At 47.5% G+C, this 26751-nt stretch overlaps 1 protein-coding gene across 2 annotated transcripts; it reads right to left on the bottom strand.

Annotated features, from left to right (window-relative positions):
* LOC135898295 (alpha-crystallin A chain-like) lies at nucleotides 1-26751 on the bottom strand. Of its 2 annotated transcripts, none has more exons than XM_065427167.2 (3): nucleotides 26562-26751; nucleotides 726-1013; nucleotides 1-372 (listed from the first exon to the last, which is right to left on the bottom strand). In XM_065427167.2, exons 2-3 carry the CDS (start codon nucleotides 966-968, stop codon nucleotides 55-57), a joined length of 561 nt encoding a protein of 186 aa, XP_065283239.1. In that variant the 5' UTR covers nucleotides 969-1013; nucleotides 26562-26751; the 3' UTR covers nucleotides 1-54. The 2 variants fall into 2 exon arrangements, with proteins under 2 accessions (XP_065283239.1, XP_065283240.1); XM_065427168.1 differs by lacking the exon at nucleotides 26562-26751 and adding an exon at nucleotides 9914-9981.

Below are 26751 nucleotides of genomic sequence, written 5' to 3'. Positions count from 1 at the left end.
TTCGATACATTCGAGCCGTGCATGGTGCCAAAGAGGCTTTTATTGGGCACTGCCTCAGGGCTCGTGTTGCACGGGCACGGGCAAGGGCAGCGCGGCGGCGCCCTGCACGGCGATGGGCACGATGCGCTCGTTGGGCGCCGAGGCGGGTGGCTTCTTGGGCGCCGTGATGGTGAGCACGCCGTCGGGAGACAGCGTGGACGACACCTGCTCGGGCAGCGTGTCCTCGGGCAGCACGTAGCGCCGGGTGAACTCGCGGGACACGAAGCCGTGCTCGTCCATGCGCTCCTCGTGGCGCGCCGACACGCTGATGCACCGGTCCACCGTCTTCACCGTGATCTCCTCCGGCGAGAAGTGGCTCACGTCAAGCATCACCTGCACCGCGTGTGTCCACATATTCGAACGGTTCTTGGAGGAAGCAAACAAAGAAGTTAGCATTAGGAAAATCAACTGTTGCGGACGAAAAGAGGCAGACGGCAACCGAATCCACAGTTACTTTACTACGGAGGTGTACCGTGGCGGCCGTACTCCCGTTCTTATTTTCCCAATTGTGTGTGTGTGTGTGTCTGCGTGCGTGCGTGCGTGCGTGTGCACCCAAGAAAGTTATTAGGACGACAGTATGCATCAGAGCGCCACTTTATCGTCCAGGTCGTGGTTGTATGCAGCTCTGTGGTGCAACTTTCGCTCACGCTAGAATTGCGTTAGGCCTATACCACATGCTCGCTCACCTGGAAAGAGTCCGGCTCGTTTCGTAGCTCGGACACCCCGCCGCCTCCTCCTGCTCCCCTGGACAGCTGTCTCCGGAATGGGGCTCGCATGCCGATCCGCGTGGGCCTCAGCGCCCGCAGGTCGCCGTCCAGCAGCGGGGTGCCGAAGTGCTGGTCGAACAGCCGGCTGCTGGGCACGTCCCACGTGTCCGACCACCAGTCGCGGCCGGGGAACCACGCCGAGGGAACCAGGCTGCGCGCCATGCCTCCTTCTGTCTGCTAGCGCTGCACGTGTACTAGGCTTGTGCCCTGCACACGCGGAATCGAACAGTCAGTGTGAGCAACGCTGCCTGTTTTCAACTAGATCTCTGCGTCCCGTGGGCCGTCCTTTAAATGAACTCGAAGAAAGACACTGGTACACCCATCTTCTGGAAACACTGTGGCCTCTGTCGCGCGGTGTTCCACTGGGAGTCGCCGACACCACCTGGCGACCCCACAAGAGACGATAAGCCTAGTGGCGTGCGTTTCGTGTTCCCGAAGCGGACGCTATAGCTCCCTCTTCGGTGGGAGTGAGACAAAGCGCCACAAGAAGGCCCAGAGTACGAGGCAGGCGTTTATTATATGACTGACTGCCTTGGTGTTGTGTAACTATATTACGCCTAACACGTGCAGCGCGCACGAGCCGAAACTCCGGCAATGCAAGGGTAACGCAACAGTATAAGAAAACGCCGGAGCACACCACAAGCCAAGGTAGCCAAGCCTTGAGTAGCACACCACTACTTCGGACGATGGCTCTCGACCACCGTAATATTCCTTCAGCTCGATAGCCTCCGAGGGCGACCGGTGCGATATGGCCACGCACGGGAAGTGTGCCGCGCCTATTTGGCATAGCCTCAAGAACAGGAGCAGCGAACAGGTCCGCACTCGCCTCGGGCACTTTCGGCGGCCAGCAATAAGGCACTGTACATGTTGCTGTCCGAGAGCTTCCCCCCTGCCCTCGCCCCCGCGGTCGTCTCGAGCTGCCAGAAGAGAGGCGACGGGAGTTTCCACCCGGAGAGACCGATCGTGTGAGCCCCTGTGGCACTCGGGGCGCGAACAGCGGCGAGTGTTAGGGTCCCGCTGCAGTACCGGCGAGGAAAGAAAAGCGGCGGCCCGCGCGCGCCGAGCTCAACCTCCACTTTGACCTCAACCTATTGTGAAAGTTTAAAGTTCACTGTGGCCGGATGCTTGATGAAGTCGAGATTGGATGTCACTCTTACTGCGGGTTCCAACGTTCATGGCTGCTCTTCTTGAGCGAATGAGCCGGCGGTATGGATTGTTAGGTATGGTCGGACGCCAAGGGCCATACGTCGTCCCCCTACCCTCTAATTGGGCGATACGTCATCCCCCTACCCTCTACTCGGTCGGACCCCACGGCGCCAAAAGGTCATTCACCCGACCTTCTCCCAGGATTCGTCGAAAAGAGGATTGACTTCTCCTGCGAGGGGCAACGTCAGTCAGCTTGCGCACAAAGGGCCTTCTCCCAGGATTCGTCAAAAAGAGGATCGACTTCTCCTTCCCGTGCTCGGTGATTGAGGAGGAGGGGCCCTCTCTCTGTGCCTGTCACGTGTCATCAGCGAAAGCAAGATCCCGCCCACACGATTGTAGAGAGCCTATTTAGGGGCTCCGAAATGTACTTTTGATATACTTCATACTTCATGCTCTTCTTATTTCTTTTCAACTACATTTGAATAAACAGTGCAAGTTTCGCACTAGCAAATCGTCTCGCCCTTGCTCGGTCGCCATGGTCTACCGGATGCCTGCAGCCCGCCGACAACGCCACGCTACCCAATAAGGAAAGGTCGGTGGAGGTGCGACAGACAGGCGCCGCTACTTCTCCTGGAGTACGCAAGAAACAGGTTGCTAACGGTGGGATAGCCCTGCAAACGCAACAGACTGGTTGCTAACAGTGGGATCGCCCCTGAAGCGCAACAAACTGACTGGCAGCGATTGGGATACGGAATCCTGGAGACGCGTATACCCCAACTTGGACGACAACTACGAGATCGTAGCCGCTTCGTCCTGGCAACAACGTTCGGAAAGAAGGTGTCTGGATCATGACTGCATATGGTGAGTGCACGGCTTTTCTTCACTGAGATATCACTTGGCTTTTACGTATTTTTTGGAAAGTACATAGCAGGGATTTTCTGTAAACCGCTGACGGAAGTTTGAGTATGTCAAGGTTGTATAGAGTGAATATTTAGCAACACTAAGGGCAGCCATGAACTTGAAGGCAATGAAGAAGCCGGAATTGTTGAGCTTGGCCAAAGAGTTGGGCCTCCAAATTGCCGAATCAAAGAGAAAGCCGGAGATCATTGAGGCGATCGAATCGACCGGGGCAGACGACGAGGAACTGACGGAATGCCTCGAGAGCATTAAAGAGAAAGAAGAAGAGCTTACGCGCCTAGAGAAAGAGGAAAAAGAAGAGCGTAAGCGCCTAGAAGAAAAAGAAGAACGTAAGCTCCTAGAGGAAAAAGAAGAGCGCGAGCGCGAGCGCGCTGCATGTGAGGCAAGAGAAGAACGTAAGCAAAAGCACGAGAAAGCGGTAGCGGCATTGAAAAGACGGATACAATATTTTCAGCAGTTAAAGGAACAAAGACAACGCCTGTCTGAAAATTCTGTAGGCAGTACAGAGCAAAAGAATGAGAATGTATCTAGCAGCCTTTCGCCAAAAGCCGACGAGAAAAGTATTGCCGGTGAGATTAGCGGCCCAGTCATACTCGAACGGAAAGGGCTACCTGCTAACCATGCCTTAGTGGCAGCAGAGGCCTTTAAAGGCCAGAGTGAGAGCGACGAGGTGCTGTGCCAACAGAGGACTGTAGAGACAGCTAGGCCAGCTGCGAACAAATTGGCACAGTTACCGCGCGTGTCCGTCGCATCTCATGGTAGCGAGGTCGTTAGCGAGGTACAGAATACTGCTGACTTGACGGACGCGAGCACCCAGGTCGAGTCAGATCTGCGTACCGAAGTGAGGTGCCAGCTGGACGATGCAGTTGAGAGTAGTTGTCGGGATGGCGAGCTCCGTAGCTCACGAGAGAACAACTGCATGGTTCAGGGATCGGTGCGGCTCTCCGCCAGTCTAGGTAGCCTGGAGATGGATGAATTAGGAATCGTTGGGACTGTGCGTGTGAGACAGCGATCGATACCGACGGGCTATGTGTCGATGCACAGCGTGAGCTGGGCAATGCAGTAGAGGGTAGTTCGCAAGAGTGCGAGTTGCATAGCTCGAGTAAAGCCTGCTGCATTGTGCCAGAGTCGGTTGAGCTGTCCGCCAGTCGAGGCAAAGATAGAGTCGATTTAAATGATAATCACTCAGACTGTGCGGGCAAGAGACCGATCCGGGCCGATGATATGTGTAACGGCCAGCACGTGAAGCCAGAAGGCAACATGAAGGAGCAGTCTAAGAGAAAGCGCCGCAGAAAGAAGCGCCGGAAGGATCGGAATGCGGTGGCTAAAGTAGCAAAGCCAGAAGGCGACATGAAGGCAAATTCAACGAGAAAGCGCCGCCGAAAAAAGCGCCGTAAGGATCGGAATGCGGTGGCTAAAGTAGCGAAGCCAGAAGGCGACATGAAGGAGAATTCAAAGAGAAAGCGCCGCAGAAAGAAGCGCCGTAAGGATCGGAATGCGATGGCTAAAGTAGCGAAGCCAAAGACGGCAAGAGGCGCGAAAAGGCAGGGCGCAGCGAAAAGAAAGGTGCGGTCGCCACGGACGATGTTGACGCATCAAACATGTTCGAGCCACCGATCAAAAGGGGACCGAGAAGCATGTTCTGCTCGGACGCGGAAAAAGGGCACGGGGCAGTTAAATTCCTAGTCGTTCCGTCGTTCTTTTCGAAGCTCAGCGTGCAGTACAAAGAAGCGCAAGGTGGCAAAACGAGACCAGGTGGGGAGTAGTGACGCGGTCAATCGAGGTCATGATGAAAGCGGGGCGCCAGGACGCAAATTGGCACGGGACTCTAACGTCTTGGGGGAGCTGATAGTGAGTCAGCCCTTTTGTTGTTCCTCCATAGCGAAAGTAGCTTTCAGTCCGCGACCCCCTCGAGTACGGCTCAAAGTATGAGTCAGTCAAAAACGTTTGAAACGGGAGACCAAGGGAGCTTCCGTAGAAATGAAGTGTTTTGTTTTATTTTTTGAGCAAAGGAAATTTTCGCGATTTGAGACTAGAGTTTCTGTCAATGTGTAAGGCATGAGCTCTGATTGTGTTTTGTTAGAGCAGCTCGAGATTTGAAAGACGCGGTTTTTCGTAAACATGTAGTATCGCAAGGTGTTCATCAATAAGTAGATAGGCTTTCATTTTTTGTGTGTAAGTACCCTGAGTGTCAAGGTTATCGTTGAGAGGTCTATGGTAACGTGTGTGTGTTTTAGTTAACCTTCTTCTTTTCATGCGTTTTTTTATTTTCTAAGGTTAAACGCGTAAGTTTTCAGTTTGTGCATGATTTGCACCGAGAAGCGTTCTTAGTTCCATTAGCGCGTGTCCTGTGTGGACTCACGGAAGCAGAATTATGACTGGGTTGCTCGTGTGCATTGACGGCAGCCGTATTCTGACTTCTTTAGTGAGCGTGCGTAGAACGAGTTATTAGCAGACGCAATTTTTAAGGGTTCTGCGGAGTGCGTAAGTTACGCATGTTTAGTTGCTTGTTTAAGCTACGTGGCCTGTAGGGACTAAAGGGAGAAACGTAAGTGCGCGTTCTGAATAGTGACCACAAGGCTAGCGCGCTTGTGATTACGTACTTGTGAAGATGGCCAGACTGTTCAGTGGCACCAATACGTGCGATAAGTACGCCACTGCGATAGGTTAGAAACATGCGGTTCGTGTAGTTTGGGCGGTGCAGAAGCTAGCTTGCTATATCGCTTCAAGAAGGGTAAGCTTACCGGCAATGCCGACGGATTAAATTGTTGCCCCTAGAGCCTCATGGTCATCCAGGTTTCCATGGCATTTTTTCGTTCATTCATATGTTTTTCCGAAGTGAAGCCGATTGTTAGCTGATGTTATTAACCACGTCCTAACGCTTCAACAAATGGCTGGTTTTAGTGTTGAAGGGGGGAGGACGCGCGTAGGAAATGGGAAAGGTGTAGCAGGCTTTCTTTTTGTTAAAAGCCGGGTGTGTCTTAGGGGAGAGTGGCCTTGTGCTCGCTGCTTTGTGGTTGTGGGTCCGGCACTGTTCTGGGATGGTTGCTTGCCCACGCAGGAGACGGAGACCTGCTTGCGAGACCAATTTCACCGGACCGGACCAAGGAGAAAAGTCACAAGAGCGCCACGAGGACGGATGACCACTCCCCGGAATCTACCTGCTACGAACGAAGGGTTCGTGACCTCTACGGGGAATCCTGATACCGAAACGCCGATCCCTCGTACAGCGGCTGCTGGCCCCTACACGTCGGGATCTTCCTCCCCCGCCGGAGATGCTGTTAGGTATGGTCGGACGCCAAGGGCCATACGTCATCCCCCTACCCTATAATCGGGCGATACGTCATCCCCCTACCCTATACTCAGTCGGACCACATGGCGCCGAAGAGGTCATTCACCCAACCTTTTCCCAGGATTCGTCGAAAAGAGGATTGACTTCTCCTGCGAGGGGCAACGTCAGTCAGCTTGCGCACAAAGGGCCTTCTCCCAGGATTCGTCGAAAAGAGGATCTACTTCTCCTTCCCGTGTTCGGTAATATAGGAGGAGGCGCCCTCTCTCTGTGCCTGTCACGTGTCATCAACGGAAGCAAGATCCCGCCCACACGATTGTAGAGAGCCTATTTAAGGGGCTCCGAAATGTACTTTTGATATACTTCATACTTCATGCTCTTCTTATTTCCTTTCAACTACATTTGAATAAACAGTGCAAGTTTCACACTAGCAAATCGTCTCGCCCTTGCTCGGTCGCCATGGTATACCGGATGCCTGCAGCCCGCCGACAACGCCACGCTACCCAATAAGGAAAGGTCGGTCAAGCTTCGATAGACAGGCGCCGCTACTTCTCGGCAGCAGTACGGTACGCTACCCTGGAGTACGCAAGAAACAGGTTGCTAACGGTGGGATCGCCCCTGAAGCGCAACAGGATGAGAGTTTCTCCTTAGGTAAATATTTATATCTTTAAAAATATGCTTGCACGTAGGCATCAAGTTAATATGCTTGAGTGGCGTCCTCCTGCGTGTGGCGTCGTCTCGCGTGTGACGTCACCTGGAGGACTCTGCCGACACAACGTGCCGGCGCTCGTTACCGGAAGGTTGCATAACCTAATTGGTCGTCTTAGCCTTGAGTTTCTAAAATTTCGTATGTCTTTAGGTTCGCACTACAATGGCCGGTAAATCTTAGTTCACTATGCTCCCCGAGATCAATCGAACGTGTGTGTGTCTATATGTGTGTGCGTCTGTCTGTGCATGCGTCTGTGTCCGTAAGCGTGCAGAGGTGTATGTGTGTGCCTGTGTGTACGTGAGCTTGCGTATGTGCGTGTGTGTACCTGTTTGTGGGGGGGAGGGAGCGTTTGCGGTGTTCTTGTGTTTGTCGTCCTCTTTCGTCTGTTTCGTGCATAGAAAACCGGAGCACATGAACAAACTCGTCCAGTAGCGTGTGGTATGAATAAACGGCAGTAAAGTTATTATTGCCACGAGGAATGTTAATGCTCACTAAGTACCAACAAAGCCGTGCTTTCAGATACCGTTGGTCAATGCTGAAACAAATATGTTGAACTACTATAGGGTATAATTGCGCAACCTCTGAAACGCAGTTTTCATCTGTAACCTTAATCGGCAGCAAAAGTTAACGAAATTAGTGTAACGAGCATTGGTCGCAACGAGGTAAATATTCAGTGCCTCACCCAGCTTATGTGGGTTCGCCGGCGTTGAGACAAACCAAGTTTTACACCATTCCTATCTTGATAGCAATGCACCTATAAAGTAAATATGCAGAATTTGAGTTTTGACTGATTCTTCCTACAAATGAGTGTCAGTTTACTTTGTCGTGCATTTGATGCACACATGCTGCGACTTCTCTAGAGAGCAAGATCATTAGGTACAATTATCAGCCTGTGTATATTTTCCCGTTCCAAATAGTCGTGAAGTACTGACTTTCTTGCCTAAACCCGCATACCTAAAAAATGTTATACATTACTTTGTTACCTTTCACTGCAATATTCCGAGTACTATTGACGCGAGCGTTAATTGTAAATCAAATGGCAATATCACAGAACATAATAAAGTACGCCAACGTCGCAGATGTATACTACTGACGCAAGTGCAGCAGGAATCAGCAAGCAAGAGTACAAGCCTCGATTAGGTTTACAAAGTTTCGAGGAACAAAGTTTCAAGGATAAAAAAAGGTAAGGTGATTCGATATATAACGTCCTTGAACGACCTCGCAAAACACGGACACAACACAGAGAAAATGTGCCGCGAAATACGGTCCTGAACTAGCAACTAATATTTATTAGAAGCCGACGAAGAATACCTAAACATTACACGTTAACATCACGCATGTGCGTAGGTATGACAGAAAAATAAAAAAAACGAAGATGAACAAGAAACATGAAGTAGATCCTACGCACTATGGGAAGCGATGTTATGCGAAGCATTTGACTGGCGAAGTGTAGTGCAAGGGCTCGATGCTCCTAATCCAGCGCTTGCAAGTCTGGAGTAAGCCCCATAGCTTACCCGCTGCCTTCTATTCGCGCAAGGACCATTGGCGGTTTGGTCGTCCCAGATGTCATCAACGCAAATCACCAGCTATGGAACTCCACTTTGGTGTCATGGTGCTTCACTGCACACAAAGCCATCTCTTCCTTCTTCTATTGTTTTTTCTATTCCCCTTTCTCTGACCTCCAGTGTAGGGTAGCAAACCGGACGCTGATCTGGTCGACCTCCCTGCCTTTTCTCTCTTTGCTATCTCTATCTCCCTCTCTTGACTGGTAGCTTGCTACAAAGCATCGTTTAGGATTACGCAGAACGCTACCGGGGGGGACCAACTTATGTGTGTAAGACCAGCAGCTACGTGTCCTACGCGAGCGGGGGGGGGGGGGGGGTGACGACAGCACCAAGACGACTGTGACGACGACCGTGCGACGGCGACGGCAAAGTTTCCACTCCAGCCGTTCAAAACGCGGGCTTACGACATACCGATCATTTGCTCCCATGCATAGGTACTGGCCGAGCAAAAACAAAACATGGATTAAGACGTGATCAGTGATAGCGCGTTCTACAATTGCGCGTACCTATGGTTACGTCCTGTGGTCTATGCTAAAACGACGAGGGCATTTGCACTCCGGCGATGAAGTTAAAATTTGTTCGACCTTGGCTCATCATGAAGGCGGTACACTGTCGTGTAGTTTCTACGTAGCGTTTGCCACAAGGAAAGTACTGGGAAGTGCGGGCCGATCCCGAAGGCGGGGGATGCAGTGAAACACAGTTGTTCGAAGCGCGAGCTGCCACGGGGAAATAATGCGAGAAACGTTCACCTGACGCCAAACGTCTCGAAGAGCTTTCACAGAAGAGGAGTGTGCTTTCTATATTGGCCTAGAGCCACGGCCGCTCAATCAAAGCGATCCCCTGACTTTTCATCAAGCGGCCGTGGCAGAGCATTGAGCTGTTGTGTTAGAAGACAGAGGTTCAATTCCACTGTCCGTCACGAATTTATTTCGATCACGTAAGTTCGAAACGAGGCGAGGCTAGAAATATAACTACCGAATATGCCTGGAATGAGGCAGAGAATGCTTTCCAATAAGATCGAAGCCTCGTGTTCAAGAATTGGGGCTGACACTCGATAGTACGCGATTAAATTAAATTTCAATTCATTTCCAGCTTGTACAAAAACTGAGGATGGCAAAAGAAAAGCAGTGAAGTAGTACTGCTTAGCAAACCGCAATAAGGCCATTTTTACAACATGTGCTGCTTTTATGAGATCTTTCAGAAAAGCAGTATGTGAAGTAATAGAGGTTAAGTTGTACATGTCTTTCGAAAAATACACGCAGTCAATGAAATTATTTACGCGACAATCTGTGTTTCACGCTGATGTCATGCTGCCCTTTCATAAAGTCGCGTTCGTGGCTGTTTGTCCAAATATTCCTGCCGGAGATTCCGTGGACATGACATAGGTCCCCTAGTCAAGAGAAGCTCAGTTTCGCCCACACAGCGACAACACAATAAGTAGTGTGCATGGAGGCAGGAAGAGGATGGGATACTCACGCACCCTCTTCTTCGTAATGCATCGGTGCGGGTGGGTCACCCGGATGGCTCAGCTCTCCAGCGGACCGACGGGACAAGCGCCTAGAAAGGACTGCAGCTCTTTCAGCCAGTCCATCCAAGGGGACGAATTTCATTCAAGGCGAACGCAGACTGACAGCGGACCTACTTCCGTACAATTGCGCAGGCGCAACTTCGACTGAATCATCGACATCATTGATAAAACTAAACGCTGCGCAGTATTTCTTCAGTGCGCTTCGAGGCACGAGCAGGGCGGGCTACTCATGCACCCTTTTCTTCGTAATGCAGGCAAACAATTTTACTAAATTGCCTTATGAGTGTTTTAAATCAAGTAACCCCTGTATTTTCGTGTTTCCAAGTGCGGGATCACTGTTTGAGCAATTTTCGTCTTTGCTGTTAATGCTCTGCGGCGACGTCGAGATAAACCCCTTTCTACTGATGATGTACTAAAAGACCACCACAAAGACATTAGCGAACGTTCAATCCGTATCGAATCCATGCAAGAGGCAATGTCCTCAACCATCTCAGAATTAAAGACTGAGCAGCGCACCGTTAGTGATGCTGTAGCCAACATCAAGAGCATAGAGATGGTGGAAAGTAGAACTGCTGTGCTCGATCAATGGCGAACAGGTGTTCGCGCGCTAGAAAAGAAATGGTCATGCTTCATTGGAGACCGCGGAGGACCGCGCTCGTCGCGACAACCCCGTGTTCTGCGGCACATCTGATGTGGCAACAGAAAATGCACAGCAATCAGAGGATATTAGAAACAATAGACAACGTCCCGAAAACTAGTGTTCCTGGCGAAAGCATATCCCGTGCAGACAGGATCGTACGCAATGACCCATCTAAATCCCGGCCAATAATAGTGAAATTTACCAATAGTAAAATGAACCGATTCTTTCGAAGACTCGCATGCTCAGAGACGTAGGCGTTAGCGAAGATTTCTGCCCGAAGACTCGTAGCTTATGGAAGAAATTAATCGAGTTCGCAAGAACCTCAAAAAACCATTTAAACTAATGCATATGCGATGCTACTCATCGACGGGAAATGCTATCAATATAATCCGATCGATGCCAGTGTTTACCAAGTCCTTCCGTGAACGAGCCCAGTTAGAGAACGAAGTCTCTCACGCCGTTCACTTCGCTCAGGTCGCCCTGCGGCAAAGAAATAGGGGAATGAGAGGGCCGTTGGCCACACACCTGCACCATCAGCCATCTCGGTACTGTACGCCAACATACGTAGTACTATACCAAAAGGATATGAACTAAGGAGCTTAATTAGCGATTAGCATAATTCGCAAACATAATAGCGCTAACCGAAACATGGTTAACAGACAAAATATCTAACTCGGAGCTTATTTATTCAAATCACAAATATATTGTCTACCGCAACGACCGAACAAACAGTTCTGGCGATGGTGTGGAGCTGGTAATAGATGAAAGCATATATTCGTTTTGTGTACCTCTAAATACAGATTTCGAATCATTGTGGTGCAGTGTTACCATCTACCACAAGAAGCTCATTATCGGTGTCTATTATAGCCCTCCTACTCGCCCAAGTTCATTCTGCGGCAGCCTGCGTGATTCCTTGAATCAAGTCAGAGTTTGTTTTCCTGGAGCAGAAATTATATTAATGGGTTATTTCAACTTCCTGCGAATTAAGTCGATTAACGCATCCCCCTTTTTAGAGCCCTTTTGCGCACAACCTGAACACTTTATCACCTTATGTCCTGACTTTTGTTTTCTCCAGGCACTTGCTTTACCAACATGTGTAACGCATAATACTTTATCACTTCTTGATCTGGTGCTAACGTCATTTATTGACAACACTTTAGCCATAACACACTTACTGGGTTTAACTTGTCATGTCATCTTTAATTTCACACTAAGATCAGCACGACCATTCCAACGTAAAACCTATAAAATTATCAGGGATTATAAAAAAGCCAACTTAATTCTCAGAGATAAACGTCGAGCTCCTTACTTTCATTGAAAATTTCTTATCCAACTATCTCGAACGCACCATTGAAATTAACTGGTTCATATGTAGAAGCAAGATTCAAGAAACTATCAGTCGTTATATCCCCCTAAGACGTGTGCGCAATTGCAACTCAGCTCCTTGGTTCAATACCCAGCTTAATCGACTAAATAACACGAAAAAGCGGATATACCTAAACGCTAAGAAATTACCACGCTGGATCGTTGGTTCTCGTATAAAGAAATTGCTGCAGAATACCTATGCATGTAAAGAACAAGCAGATTCCCCTTTCTTGATAGCACTCTTCCTAATATACTTAAAACAAACCCAAAACGTTTCTCGAATATTGTGAAGCGAAAAGATAGCAACAAATTATTGCTTACTACATCGTCTGGTACTGCGGTACCTGATCATCACGGCGCAGCTATTCTAAATTACACATTCATAAATTCATTCTCACGCGCATCGGTTCATGCTTATCCACTAGTCCGTCAATATAGTTACTCTGCGATGGAAACTATTACATTTAACTGTTCCAATATTCGTGCTACAATCAGCAAATTACCGCTCTCTTCCTGTGTTGTTGACAAAATTAACTCCAAATTTCTTAGGAACACCAAGGACTACTCTTCTATGATATTGGAATGCATTTTCACCCAATCACTTACTACTAGATCACTACCAATAGATTGGAAAACAGGGAAAGTCATACCAATTCATAAATTTGGCGATACGTGTAATCCAGGTAATTACAGAGCAATATCAGTAACATGCAAAAACGTTGAACATGTAATATGTTGACATATTGCGCGCTTTTTTGAGAACAGTAATTTATTTACTCCATTTCAACATGGATATTGTAAGACATTCTTGTACGACACTCAACTTCCATCGTTCACTAAGGCTTTACATAACAATGTTGATTCTGATTTTCTTACTGACTGCGTATTCCTTGACTTTGCTAAAGCTTATGACAAAGTAAACCACTGCATCTCCTCTTATATAAACTACAAATAGTTAATATGGACCCCTGCTATAGCTAATGGCCTTCCGGACTAACCACGTTCCGTTCGTTTTTTGTCAATGAGACAGCGTCACCTGCGACACATGTCTTATGTGGCGGCGGGCCACAAGGCTCCGTGCTCGCACCACTGCTAATACATAAAGAACTTGCCAACTAACATTCTCTCTCAAATTTATTTACTTGTAGGCGATTGCGCAATCTGTTGTAAAATAACTATCACTACAGACTTCACGCCTCTTCAAAGAGATCTGAACGCTGTGCAGGGATGGTGCCGTACATACGGCACATGGAATTAGATATCGGTTAACGCAAGGCCATGCGAATTTCTCGTAGTAACATTGTGCATCCTGCCGATATCATAAATAAGCAACCATTAGAATGGGTAACGTCCTACAAGTACCTAGGTGTCCATATAACCAACAACCTATCTTGGGTCGAATCCCGGCCACGGCGGCCGCATTCCGATGGGGACGAAATGCGAAAACACACGTGTGCTTAGATTTAGGTGCACGTTAAAAAACCCCAGGTGGTCCAAATTTCCGGAGTCCTCCACTACGGCGTGCCTCATAATCAGAAAGTGGTTTTGGCACGTAAAACCCCATAAATTTTAAACCTATCTTGGGATAAACACACTGAACATATCAAATCTAAAGCCAACCGCACTCCAGGTTGCCTCCGTATAGAAGCTTTTTTGCGCTACCATCTACCGCTAAGCTACTTTTATACAGTACATACGTTCGTCCACAGCTTGAGAAGTCCCCCAAGGCATTTCTGTAAGGAATGTCTTGAATAAATTAAGAAAGAAAGAAAGAAAGAAAGAAAGAAAGAAAGAAAGAAAGAAAGAAAGAAAGAAAGAAAGAAAGAAAGAAAGAAAGAAAGAAAGAAAGAAAGAAAGAAAGAAAGAAAGAAAGAAAGAAAGAAAGAAAGAAAGAAAGAAAGAATATGCGTCAGCACTGTGGGACCCCCACCACATTAACCACTACACCCACTACATCAACCCACTACATTAAACCAAAACATCGATGCAATACAAAACTGCGCCGCCCGTTCTATCTTATTTACTTACCACAGAACATCCAGCGTAACCTCCATGAAAACATCATTACAACTTCTTTCACTTGCCGCTCGCAGGAAATACTCTCGCCTATGTCTTTTGGATATGATTTACTATCATAACCCATATCTGTTTTCATTGTTGATACATGCCGGACCTTTCATATATCAGCGCGCCTCGTTCACTGTCAGAAGGTTCACACTCCCAAAAGTAACACAGTTACCCATTCATTGTCCTTTTCGGCTAAGACTACAGGAGATTGGAACCAACTTTCCGAGTCTGTAATGGGCATCCGCGACCCCATATGTTACAAAAACGCCTTGTTTCAACAGTTGATTAGCTGGTTTTTAAGCATTGTCTAACTCCAATATCTTTATCGTATTTCTGCGTTGTATATATATATATATATATATATATATATATATATATATATATATATATATATATATATATATATATATATATATAGCAGGAATACATAAGTAAATAAGCCACGAATTAAAATAATACATATATATATATATGTGTGTATTATTGTAATTCGGGGCTTATTTACTTATGTATTCCTGCTATATTGTTTAACCCATGTTATTTTCTCAAATATTCCTTGCCTATTATCAGACTTATATATTCATGTAGGATTGTCCCACCCCTCTGTAATGTATTGTGTACTCTGAGGCTAAAAATAAATTATTTAATAAATAGTATGTATAGGCGAGTTAATATAGTATAAATAGGTGAGCCGACGATGGCGGCGTGCGCAAGGGTGAAAAGCGGGGAGGAAGCGCGCCGCCTTCATTCGTGGGCCATACGTCGGGGGAGCGCAGGGAGGGGGGGGGGGGGGGGGGGGGGCTGGGATCTGTGAATCTGTGGTTGTGCAACATGTTAATTTGCCTTGTTTGGCGCATCATATATAGCGACTTTTTCTCAGATACGTAGATTTATTACTACGTATATTTAAATATCTTGTTGCGAGGTTTTGTGTATATGTGCAGTGAACTTTGTTTCCAGTGTGACACTTTTTTGCCCTTCATCAAGCTGTATCTTCGCATTTGTATATTCCGTTGCACCTTCGCATTTCTAATGTACGAAGGCGAGTGATTGGCAGGGCGTGTTAACATCAGTCACGGTTCGGCTCACACCATAATTCATGAACATCTTGGTTATCGGCTCTTGTGTGCGCAATGGATGCCCAAGATTTTGAACCGCCGCCCGAAGACGGAGAGGTTCGGCGCTGCCTTGACTCATGTGATCCGGTATCGCGATGAGGATGAGGATTTTTTGTCTGCAATTGTGACCGGGGACGAATCGTGGTGTCACCACTACGAGCCTGAAACACGACGGCAAAGCTTACAGTGGAAACGTTTGAATTCACCACCCCCAAGAAAAGCAAAGGCCGTCATTTCTGCTGGAAAGGCGTTGACTTTTTTTTTTTTCGATCGTCAGGGGTCATTATTGATCGAATTTGCTAAACCTGGAGAGACGATTAATCGTTTCCGATATTGGGAAACTTCGCATCGGCTGCGTGTCGCAATCAAGAACAAACGAAGTGAAAAATTGAGGAATAGGGTCATCTTGCTCCACGACAATTCCTGTCCCCACGTCGATGATGTGGTTTATACAAAACTGGCAAAGATCAAGTGGGAAACGCTGCAACATCCGCCATACAGCCCAAACATGTCGCCTTGCAACTTCCACATTTTGGAGCACTTGAAAAAAACAGCTCAAGGGAACCAGATTCGTCTCGGACGATGACGTGAAAGAGTCAGTTACAGACTTTTTGAAGCAGCAACCCAAGGATCTTTATGAGACGGGAATCGCGCGACTCGTTAGACAGCGGGACAAATCTCTAAATGCTCATGGAGAATACTTTCAAATAAAGTACCCCGTTTGTCATATATTCGCATTGGCTCACTTTCATTTGATTCGCCCTCGTATATTTTGCAGAACTTCTGCTTTTTATATGTGCCCTCTGTTGCGACTATAATTTCGGAGCAGTTGCCATGCACGACCAGTGACAGCTGCTCCTGTGCAATACATTCTAACAAATACAGCGTCATTGAGATTTCTCCCTGGTCGTTGCATATGTACAAAAATGTAAAAAATGTTCTTGAATGACAGAGAGAGAGAGAAAGCTGCAAATGAGAGAAAGGCAGAGAGGCTAACAAAGTCTTATTAAAATATTCGTCCTCAACTTGTTCATTTCATGGCCTTTACATTCTTCACAGCAGCGGCATGCACTGCCTTGCTGGTTTAAAGTTCTAAAGTTCGTGTGATATTTACTTTACCTATTAAATATACAGAAAACATGTAAATATTGATATCATTTATTTCGGGCAGAATTTTTCAGACATACGAGTATATTCTTTTTATAAAAAATTGATATTTTATTTGTCTTGACAGTGCGTAGCGTTCAAGAATTCATTTGCAGCATCTTTGGCAATGGCGATGCAGTTATTATTAATGTTTAATGTAGTTGATCCCTCAACAATTTCTCTAACGAGGAGGCCAAGCTGCAAAGTGAGCCCTCCCCCCCCCCCCTCCCTCCCGACCGAAATTTCTGGCTACGCCACTGCTACTGCCGTACGTGTGTTTCGACGCGGTGGGACGGCGGGACTGAATCTACCTCTTGAGGGTTGCAACCCGTGTCGGTAAACGCCATGGGTGTGTCTTTGCTGCGTGTTGCCGCCGCACCTCTGACGACAGTGGCGCTCTCTAAACTGCGTCCGCAAGCGTTGCTCTATTGTCAAACATTCATCACCCAAGGCGTAAAAATAAGCGCCCAGACAGGGGTATGCGGAGCCGACACAACCAAAGCGAGAATAGGCCGGCCGTCGAGCCATGCCCGGAGCGGCCAGAGGCGGCCGGAAAAGGCCCCAAAAAATCGCGGCAGCAGCCTCGACGCGACGTTGGCCGCCGGGCGTGCCACGTGGGAGCTGGACGCGCTACCTCAAGCATTTCGGTGCACTTCGCTTCGACCGCACACTGCTGACAGTTGGGTGCAGGACAGAGAGAATAAACATGTTCATTGCATAAATGAAGCTTCGGAGAGGCGTCCTCATTCCAGAATGCCTCGAGCTCGGGCGTCGTCCTGGGCCCTGGCAATCGGGCACTGCTGACCCACGAGGCCGGAGCTGGTCAAGGCTTCCTCCCGAAGCTCGTTGGTTTGGTATATGTTCGGAGGATGTGATGGTGCCTGTCTGCAAGCCTGAGGGACCCGGGTTCTGCGGACAAGCGGCATCGCGGAGAGAACTGTGTAGGGGAGGTGATTTCTGGGCCGGTAGTATTGACTTGGGCAGCTCAGAGCTTCTGCTCTCCAGGTAGTGACTTGTGCGGGGGTGCGTATGTTTTGCACGTTGGCTCGTAACGTTGTGCGATATCTTGGTACGAGACTAGAGGGTGGATGCGCTCCGATTCGGATTATTCGGCGTTGGCTCGGTGGGTAGAATCTCGAGCCACGTGGCTGGCGACCTCGTTTCCAGGAGTGCCGTGATGGGCTGGCGATCAGATGATCCTGACTGATCTCGTTGGGGGCTTCTGACTGATGATTTTGAGCGTATTGGCGCGAATTCTACCGCTAGCGAAGCTGCGACATGCCTGTTGTGGGTCGATCACTCTCTGACTTCAGCCTCTGTTTGGGACAGCGTGAGGAACCTGGGGCTCGGATAACGAAACGATACTATTCTACGGATGCTTTACATTGCAGTCAGTGCAAATTTAACACTGTGTTTCTTCAGCGTAAAACGTTCTTCAAGCACATAGACAAAACAACTAAATAGATAGAAGCTTGTGAGAGTGAATGCTCGGAAGATGATTGTGTAAACTGTTTATTTCTTTATTTATTTAAAGATACCTTACAGGCCCCTAAAGACATTGTGTAAGAGGGGAAAGTACATTCAAAGATTATAATATACAATATTTAGAATACATATGTGAATACATATACAAAAAATACAGTGTAAGAAATGCACTAACATACAGTAATGTGGTGTTAAAATTGTACAATGGACAAACCGAATGCTTTTGAGCGTGAGAGGTTACTCAACCAGAAACTTTCACAAAGTAAAGTATGACCAAACAATTACAGAGCGAGCGGGACATATTTGGCTGCAACAAAACAGTATTTAAAGGATAGTAACACGTTAATAACGGGAAAGACAAGAAAAAGTAACACGTTAGGTTATGTAGAGTTTAAAAATACGTTGTTAGAAGACGCCGGAAATTTTCTTGGTCACTCTCATAAGCGATGGCTTTAGGAAGATCGTTCCAAAGGCGAATGGCTCTTGGAAGGGCGGAGTAGTTAAATGAATTAATATTTCCGTAGAGGCGTATGGAATTTAACTGATTGTACCAACGGTGTGGCCTGTAATGGGGAGTTTCGAAAGGCAGAACTGATGGCGCTGCATTATGGACGTATTTATGAAGTAATGAAAGCAGGGCTTTATCACGACGATCATGCAAGGGCTGTTGTGAGACGTCGAGTTTAATTTGCGTTATGTTTTTTTTTTTATAGTCAACAACGTGAAATGAAACGCGCAGCCCTATTCTGAATAGATTCGAGTTTTTTCGATCAAGTATTTCGGATGGGGAGACCAGACAGATGCAGCGTATTCAAGCTGAGGTCGAACAGGTGTTAGACGAGCTAGGTTACGAATGTTTTTAGTAGAATTATGTAACTTGCGTCTTATTTACCCTAATGATCTCGAAGCATTAGCGCATATCTATGCAGTGTGCGTTCGCCACGAAAGAGTCGAAGTTAGGTTAACACCAAGATATTTATATTGATTATCATGCAAAATAGTCACGTTATTTACGTGATAAAGAAACGTAGATTTAGTATGCTTTAGGCATTACCATGCTTGCGGGTAAGTTATTTCCCTGTTTAACCTCACAGATAAAGAAATTCAGTTTCTCGCATTGACTGCGTAAAGATTGAGATGCATGCGTGATGAAAATGCTGGGATTGATTTTTTTTCTTTTGCGTGTTGTTTCGGCCACCTCACGTGTCTAGTCTGGTTCTTGATCTGAGCATTAAAGGCAAGGCGTGCCAATAAATGCGCACATTTGTTAGTCAGCGCCGTTTCTGTGTGCTCCTTGTCTCGTCCCGTGTGGTAGCACGATTTTCTTCTGAGCATGCACAAACTACAGCCCTACAGTCAATTTTCGCTCTATTGTAGACTTTCTTTATTTATTGATTTATTTATTTGTTTATTTATTGTATTTATTTATAAATACTGCGATCTTAAACAAGATCTTAGCAGCGTGGTACACAAGTAAGTTCACGAAACAATATAAATACAAAAATGGGGTATTGCACCCAAAAATTCTTCACACAAGCGCTTCACACAAGCGCAAAAAACAGGCGCAAGGAACAGGCGCAAAAAACACAGGCGCAAAAACAAGCGCGTCAATGTTACATCAGCGATCTTTCTCAATCATACAGTAAAACAGTGCTATCACTGACAATCTCAGCAAGTGCAAAAAAAAATTAAAGATATGTTTCGAAAAGTGATAATGAGTCCTGTGTTACAGTTTTATCGGCCAGCTTATTCCAATCTACTATAGTTCTAGGAAAAAAGGAATACTTGAAGCAGTTGACACGTGTTGTAAATGGAGTTACAGCTAGTGAGTGTCGCTGTCTGGTAGCGTAACCTGTTGCATAGGTGATAATGTGAGACGTGTCGATGTTGTAGTGACCATTTATTATTTGGAAAAAGAATTTTAAACGACATGCACGATTTCTGTCACTTATAGAAGGCAAGCCGCTCCGAGCTAAAAGGTTAGTAATAGAACTACGCCCATATGTATTGTAGATGAATCGATCGAACTGCTTTTTTCTGTAAGCTTTCTAGCTTCCCAATATCGCTTTTAGTGGACGGGTCTCATATAACTATAGCACATTCTAAGACGGGGTGGACTAGTGTTTTGTAGGCCAACAGACGTACTGTTGGTGTGGAGGATTTTAATACGCGTTTTAGAAAAAACAACTTGCGGCGACAATTTGCTATTACTGTGTCAAGGTGCTTTGACCAGGAAAGATCCTTTGTTATGTACAAGCCAAGGTACTTATATTGCGCTACCTCTGACAAAAAGAAAACGTTTTCTGTGCCATAGCGATATACCAGTGGCTTCTTTTTTACAGTTATCCGCATATATACTGTCTTTTCGAAATTAATGTTCATTTGCCATTGTCTACACCACTCAACTACCTTATTAAAGTCCCTGTTTAACCTAAGTTGGTCTTCTTCTATTTCTTCGTACAGAACGCAGTCGTCAGCGTAAAGCCTGATTTTAACAGAGAGGTTAGTGACAATATAGTTTATATATAACAAAAAGAAAAGGGGGCCAAGAACGGATCCCTGTGGGACACCAGAATTCACAGCAGCTATATCAGAGGTTGTTTTATTTACAGTAACAAACTGATGGCGGTTTGTAAGGTAGGCTTTATTCCATGCTAATATTTTATCATCTTTAAGCACATCTCCTAGCTTATGAAGCAATTTAACATGAGACACGCTATCAAATGCCTTGCTGAAATCCATGAATATCGCGTCTGTTTGTTTCCCTTTGTTTACAGTGTTAGCAAAGTCATGTATGATTTCAACTAGTTGAGTAGTCGTCGAAAGGCCACTGCATGTTTGGGAAAACGTTATGTTCGTCGAGAAAACCAGTTATATGTTTATGAATTATATGTTCTAAGAGCTTACAAGATGTTGATGTTAATGAAATCGGTCCGTAATTATTCATGCCAGATTTATCCCCCGATTTATGTAAAGGTTTTATTCTAGCAATTTTCCAGTCTTCCGGTAAGGATCCTTCGTTAATTGACTTCGCATATAGAATGTACAGGTATTTTGCACACCATTCAGCATAACGCTTTAGAAAACAGTTCGGAATATCATCTGGTCCTGGAAATTTTTAATGTCAAGCTTTAACAAGAAATTTAGAATACCCTGTTCCGAAATAACAATGTCGGGAAGGGAAGGCAGTTCAGTAGAAAAGCATGGTAAACAGCCATCATCACTTGTGAATGCACTCTTAAAATGGTTATTAAAAGCAGAACACACAGTTTTTTCATCCCGCACACTTTCGCCGTTTATAAAAAAGGTGTCGGAAGACGAAGAGGCAGGCGTCACAACCCTCCAGAATTTCTCTGGCGATGATCTGATAAAGTCTGGTAGTAACGTGCTGTTATAATACTCTTTATCTTTGACAATCTTTTCGTGAAGTTTTTCGGACAAGTTATCAATATCGGCTTTCAGTTCTTGGCCGTCCTTAATTACGGCGCGTTTCTTTTTTATACGCTTAAGTTTCCGCCTCATCTGTAACGTCTCCCGCGTATTCCATGGATTGCGGCGCTCCGACTTCTTCACTATTTTAGGAATGAAGCGTTCCACACATTCAAAAATGGGGTCTTTAAAAAAAGCAAGAGGTCGTTTACACTACAATCAAGGCCTTGAAAGTGATCGTAGTTAAAAGCTAGCGCTTCTATTATAGAGTCATCCTGCAAGCTCTTGAAAAATTTGGAAAATATTGAACGTTATTGGTTCGATTGATTAAAGCACTTTTCAACGTCAGGACAACTGCTTTGGAATCAGAAATACCAGATGTTACTGTGTATGAGATGCAGTCTTTAATGGTGCCACTTACAAAAACAAATCAAGAATGGACCTCGAATCATTTTGAATTCTTGTGAAATCCTGCACAATTTGCAGTAGATCAAAAGTAAAAGCTTTTAAACTTTTGCGGTATTTGAGGCTCGTATGTGTTTCGTCCCCAAACAAATAATCACAATCTATCTGGAGATCGCAGGAAGAGGCCATCGTCCTGGCAGTGTACATGATGATGATGATGATGATGGTGGTGGTGGTGGTGGTGGTGGTGGTGGTGGTGGTGGTGGTGGTGGTGGTGGTGGTGGTGGTGGTGGTGGTGATGATGATCTTGCATGTCGTCCCGTTCTTTAGCGCTGCACTCCCGGAACTTTCAGATTGCGAACGCATTCCCGCATCAGCGTGACACAGCGTTTCTGACACCAAAGTAGTAAACACGCGGTGTTAAAGAAAAGAAATGTAGGCAAGATAGATTACGATTGTTGTTTGGGACAGGGCTCGAAAGGTGCAAAAAATTATTGCACTATACCTATTTTTTTTTCTTTTCGCGCTTCGCCATTGGTTCGTCAGTGGGTGGTCAGCGGCGACTCTGGACGATGTGGTGGTCTACGTTATCATTAAGATCGGTCATATTAACAGAATCAATAGAAATGAACCCTTACATTATGGAGGTCCTGCTTCTGCCAGTACACACTAAGGAAATGGGCGTGGTAAGAGTTGAACAGACAACTCCAGTGGAGCTTCTGCATAACCTTTAAAGCGAAGCTTTCTTTGCCTCTCCCTTCGACAGCAGCCCACTGCTGCTGCTGTGGGCTGCTGTCGCGCACAACGCGTCGGGGGGTGGTTCAGAGCGTGTACAGTGATGACAGGCGCAAGTAAGAGAGGAAAGGTGACGGGAGAAACTCATTTTCACCCCACCGCGTCGAATGTGCACAATACCCTCTGGAGCTCCCTGGCCGTCGCCACATTAGCCGCTTGACAGCTGTAATTATCTGTGACTCCCCTCAGAATCATCGCAGAAACCATGGCGCTTCCCTTTCTACTAACGTGCGAGGCCACAGGCAATCTCTAGAGGGCGTTGCCACAGGGGACGCAGAACTGTATAGAGGGCGAGAATACGAGAAGAAGGAGAGGGAGGAGAAGAGGCAGTTCCCATACAAGAGAGGGAGGGGGGTGACTTGAGAAGGCAAGGAAACCCCAGTAATATACGACAACCGTGGCGAGGAAACAGGATAAGCTTAAGTTCGAGGTACGCTACAGTACGTTGCTTCTGTTTCTGAAAAATAAACGCCATGAAAATATGCCAAGCGGGCAACTTACGCAGGGCGTGTAGAAGCAAAGCCGCATTAATTAAAGCGCGCCGCAGGGTCCAGGAAACACTACGGAAGCGGTCGACCGTCAAATCAACACTTCTGTGCCCGCCGCGTTAGCTTTGCCGCTATGATTACAACGAAGGCGCCAAATAAAACAACGGACGAAGGACGACGAACGTAGCCCCGTGTCGCCTTCTTTCGTCCGTTGTTTCATTTGGCGCCTTCGTTGTAATCATGCATGACCAACTTGCCCACCAGCCCGTGCTCAGTGATTGGCGGCTATGGCATTCCTAGAGGTCGTGGATTTGATCCCAATCGCGGCAGCCGCATTTCGTTGGGGGCGAAATAGAAAATGCACGTGCACTTAGATATCGGGACACGTTAAAGAACATCACGGTGTCAAAATTAATCCAGAGTTCGCCACTACGGCGTGCCTCATAATCCCAGTATGGTTTTGGCACGTACAGCACCACCATCCAATTCAAGTTTAATATCTCTGCCACAATGCGATGTGCCATGTGAGGAAATGACAACGCTCAACCCTCTCAGAGCTTATAAAATATGGCGCACAACAACACCTCAAGCAAATACCTCTCACTATGTGTTCTGTGTACTACGCAAACAAACAGCATTGGTGCACGCAAGGTAACGTTTAATATCAACTCCCCACTCTCGTGTTAGACTAAACGTTGAAGAAATTAAGCTTTAGCCGTTAACATCACCGCTAATTATCTTCAGTCAAAGCATGGAAAGCTTCGTTTATATGTATCGATTCCCACGGTGCGCGGGATATGCATTTTTTTCGTCTCGCTCCTATTGTAGTACGGGTGCCTATGCCAGGAGTCGAACCCTCGACTTCAGCAGCAGAACACCGCCATAACCATTGAAGCCCGACTGCGGGCAAAGACACAACGAGAGTGGCCGATGGTAGGCAACACAAGAGAGTGCGGTGCGGCTATGTTGGTGCGTCGCGTTCGTGCAGGGATTTGTCGTCAGTCATTTATGTGTTTTTTCTTTCCTTTCTCCTTTGGTTTTGTTTTTCGCACGATAAAGCAGTGAAATAACGAACATCTTGTTTTGTCATACCACTGGCACCTCCGGGTATTATGCGCAGCTACGAGTGCCAGTTGTCTATCTTGTGCAGGTTAATAATGCTTTTTCTGTTTCGCGACTATTTTGTACTAGTTTCTTCTGTTAACGTTTCCCTCTCTCTCTCTCTCTCTCTCTCTCTCTCTTTCTCTCTATTTTTACACGGGTCCCGAAAATAAAGAGACACGTTTTGGTGTTCTCGTTCCTACCGCCACTTACCTAATCGGAACTCCGCGTCACTTTTTGTCTACGCCTGATGATGATACATTTCATTGCTTCGTGGACTATGCAAATGCACTCTAACCGCTCAACTAAGCGTCCGAATGGATTTCGGTGATGCCATAGACGTACTGGAAAATTCAGCAAGGGAAAAGCGCCCTTTTGTTATCGCTTCATTTCAGTGAGATATTAACTCGTTAAGCAAGCTTAAATGGCCACACCTAAAGCCAGCAATATTCTTCTTTCATGGTTAATCGAGGCGCACGACATTGCGCAGTACGAACGATTATCTAATTCAAAGACAGGTCGATGCATCCTCGAGACACTCGGCATCGCGTACCACACTCAGCATGGAGAAAAGATGGCGGTTCAGGCCTCGGTCGGCGACCGCCTGATCATCCCGCCGCTTCCCAAAAACATGCACCCGACTCACCACGCTTCGAGGCGCAACAAACGAGCCAGAGACCTTCAGAAGAGGTTTGGCAACAACAACGAGGCGGTGTACGTAGACGCTGCGCGATATGAAGGAGAGAAAAGTGCACACGCGATCGCGGTTGTAGACCGCACGGGTAAGTGCCTCGCGAGCGCTACATTGACTACAGGACACACGGAGGCGGCCGAAGAAGCCGCAATAGCCCTAGCACTGGCCACGGTGCCTAGCGCTGCGATCGTGATCAGCGACTCGCAGGCTTCGCGCGCGGTCGCGTCTCGCGGGAAGCGGTCCGCATACTCCAAATTTGTGACGACGGCGGCTCGTCATCGCCCTCGCAACCCCGAAATTCTACAGTCTTCCTCCTCTGGACCCCCGCACACACCGATGTCCCGCTCGCGGGCAACGAGGCGGCCCACGCCATGGCTCGAGGACTCACACGCCGAGCCGCCGCTGATTATGTGGCCGCCTCCGCCCCCGAGAGCGGGGCATCGGATATGCCGGATCGGGACACTACAACAGAAACACAGCAACAAGAATCACAATGGGCGTGGGGCGATCGCCTGACCACGTTCAGAGATCTCACCCAACACTACAGACTCCAAAGACGCACATTCCCGCCACCACACGACAAGTTAAACAGGAATGAGGCCGTAACTTTACGCTTGCTCCAGACGCACAGCTACCCTAGCCCCGCGGTCCTACATCACTTCTACCCAGGTTTATATCTAACAGATGCCTGTAAAGCTTGCGGACAGCGAGCAACGCTGCGACATATGCTATGGGAATGTGCCGGCAACCACGGTAATGGGACCACATCCGTTCGCGACGCGTCCGTAATCGCGGCCGTTACCACAGTACGGGAAGCCTCGAGCTCGCTTCTCCCCGACGCCGCCCCAGCTGCGGGGCCCGCCGGGGACCTTCTCCATCGGCGCCGCCGCCGCTGGGAGGCGGCTCTCAAAAGTTCAGAGTTGGCAGACCAACTCTGGGCCGTCCGGCAAGCCAAAGATGCCGCCCGAGTCCAAGGACTTGGAGCCGCCACCTGAGGCCACCGCAACGAAATTGCCGGCCATTCATTAATAAAGTTTCTTCTCTCTCTCTCTCTCTCTCTCTCTTTCATGGTTGCTAAAAGCCTCAAGACATTTGCTATGACAGATAAGGCTAGCCCGTAGTTTTCCTTCTGCCACGTAGTGTTCCGTGCTGGATACTTCAAAGTATTAATTAAGCAGCTATAGCCTAGTAGGTAGCGCCGAGTTGCAAATAATCACGCAGATAATTTGCCCCCTCTTTTACAATGAGAGAAGGTAAAACTACCAACTCTTGACGACAACAATTTCGCACACGCAAGAGGAATTCCTTATTGTTTTTCACGCAGATTCGAACTGCAGCGCTTCGTGAACGCCCGAGCGGGCTCTCCCCCACTGGTCTGTGAACGCGTCCCTCACGTTACTTCAACATACATGCCTTGGTTAAATGTGGCATGTCAGTCGTTGTTTAACAAAACATTCTCGCGAGCAATATCGGCCAGCTAGCGGGTGAGTGGCGTTTATGAAATAGTTTTCGGTTCCGTGGAATGTGCAAGAACTTTGCAGGCCAATGAAGCAGACCGATAAGCCTGGGAACACTTCGAACGACCGGTTCGTGGCACACGCTGGTGCTCGGGAGGCCACAGCTCTTCCTCACTCTTGAGCGCTTCAAATCTCCCCAAGTACCACGGAAGCTCCGCCGCGCTGCCCTTACGACAGCTCAGTCGCAGGCATGGCAGCAGCCCTGAATAGCACTGTCAACGACCGCGCGCGCTTCTCGTCTGCCGCGAGTGCAGGCGTCGCTGGCTAGCGTCAATCCCCGCGCAATTCCTCGCACATGGCTACCGCATTAACGGCCAGTACAGGGGACAAGGAAATACAGCACAACTCACGATGCGTTTTGTGGACGCGGCCGGCTCACACCGTAGCAATATCCTCTGCGTGCGCTGCGGTGCTGCCGATGAGTCTCCGATGACGGGGTGGGGATCGTGGCAGCAGACGACGCCCGGGCAGACGCCAAAACCGCGCGAGCGCCGTTCGCCGAACTTGGCCCGGGCCCGAACCCTTCTCCGTTGCCGCCGG

This window comes from Dermacentor albipictus, chromosome 5 (genome assembly GCF_038994185.2).
Source record: "Dermacentor albipictus isolate Rhodes 1998 colony chromosome 5, USDA_Dalb.pri_finalv2, whole genome shotgun sequence".
Classification (NCBI taxonomy): domain Eukaryota; kingdom Metazoa; phylum Arthropoda; class Arachnida; order Ixodida; family Ixodidae; genus Dermacentor; species Dermacentor albipictus.
This window is presented reverse-complemented; position numbering and strand designations above follow the sequence as displayed.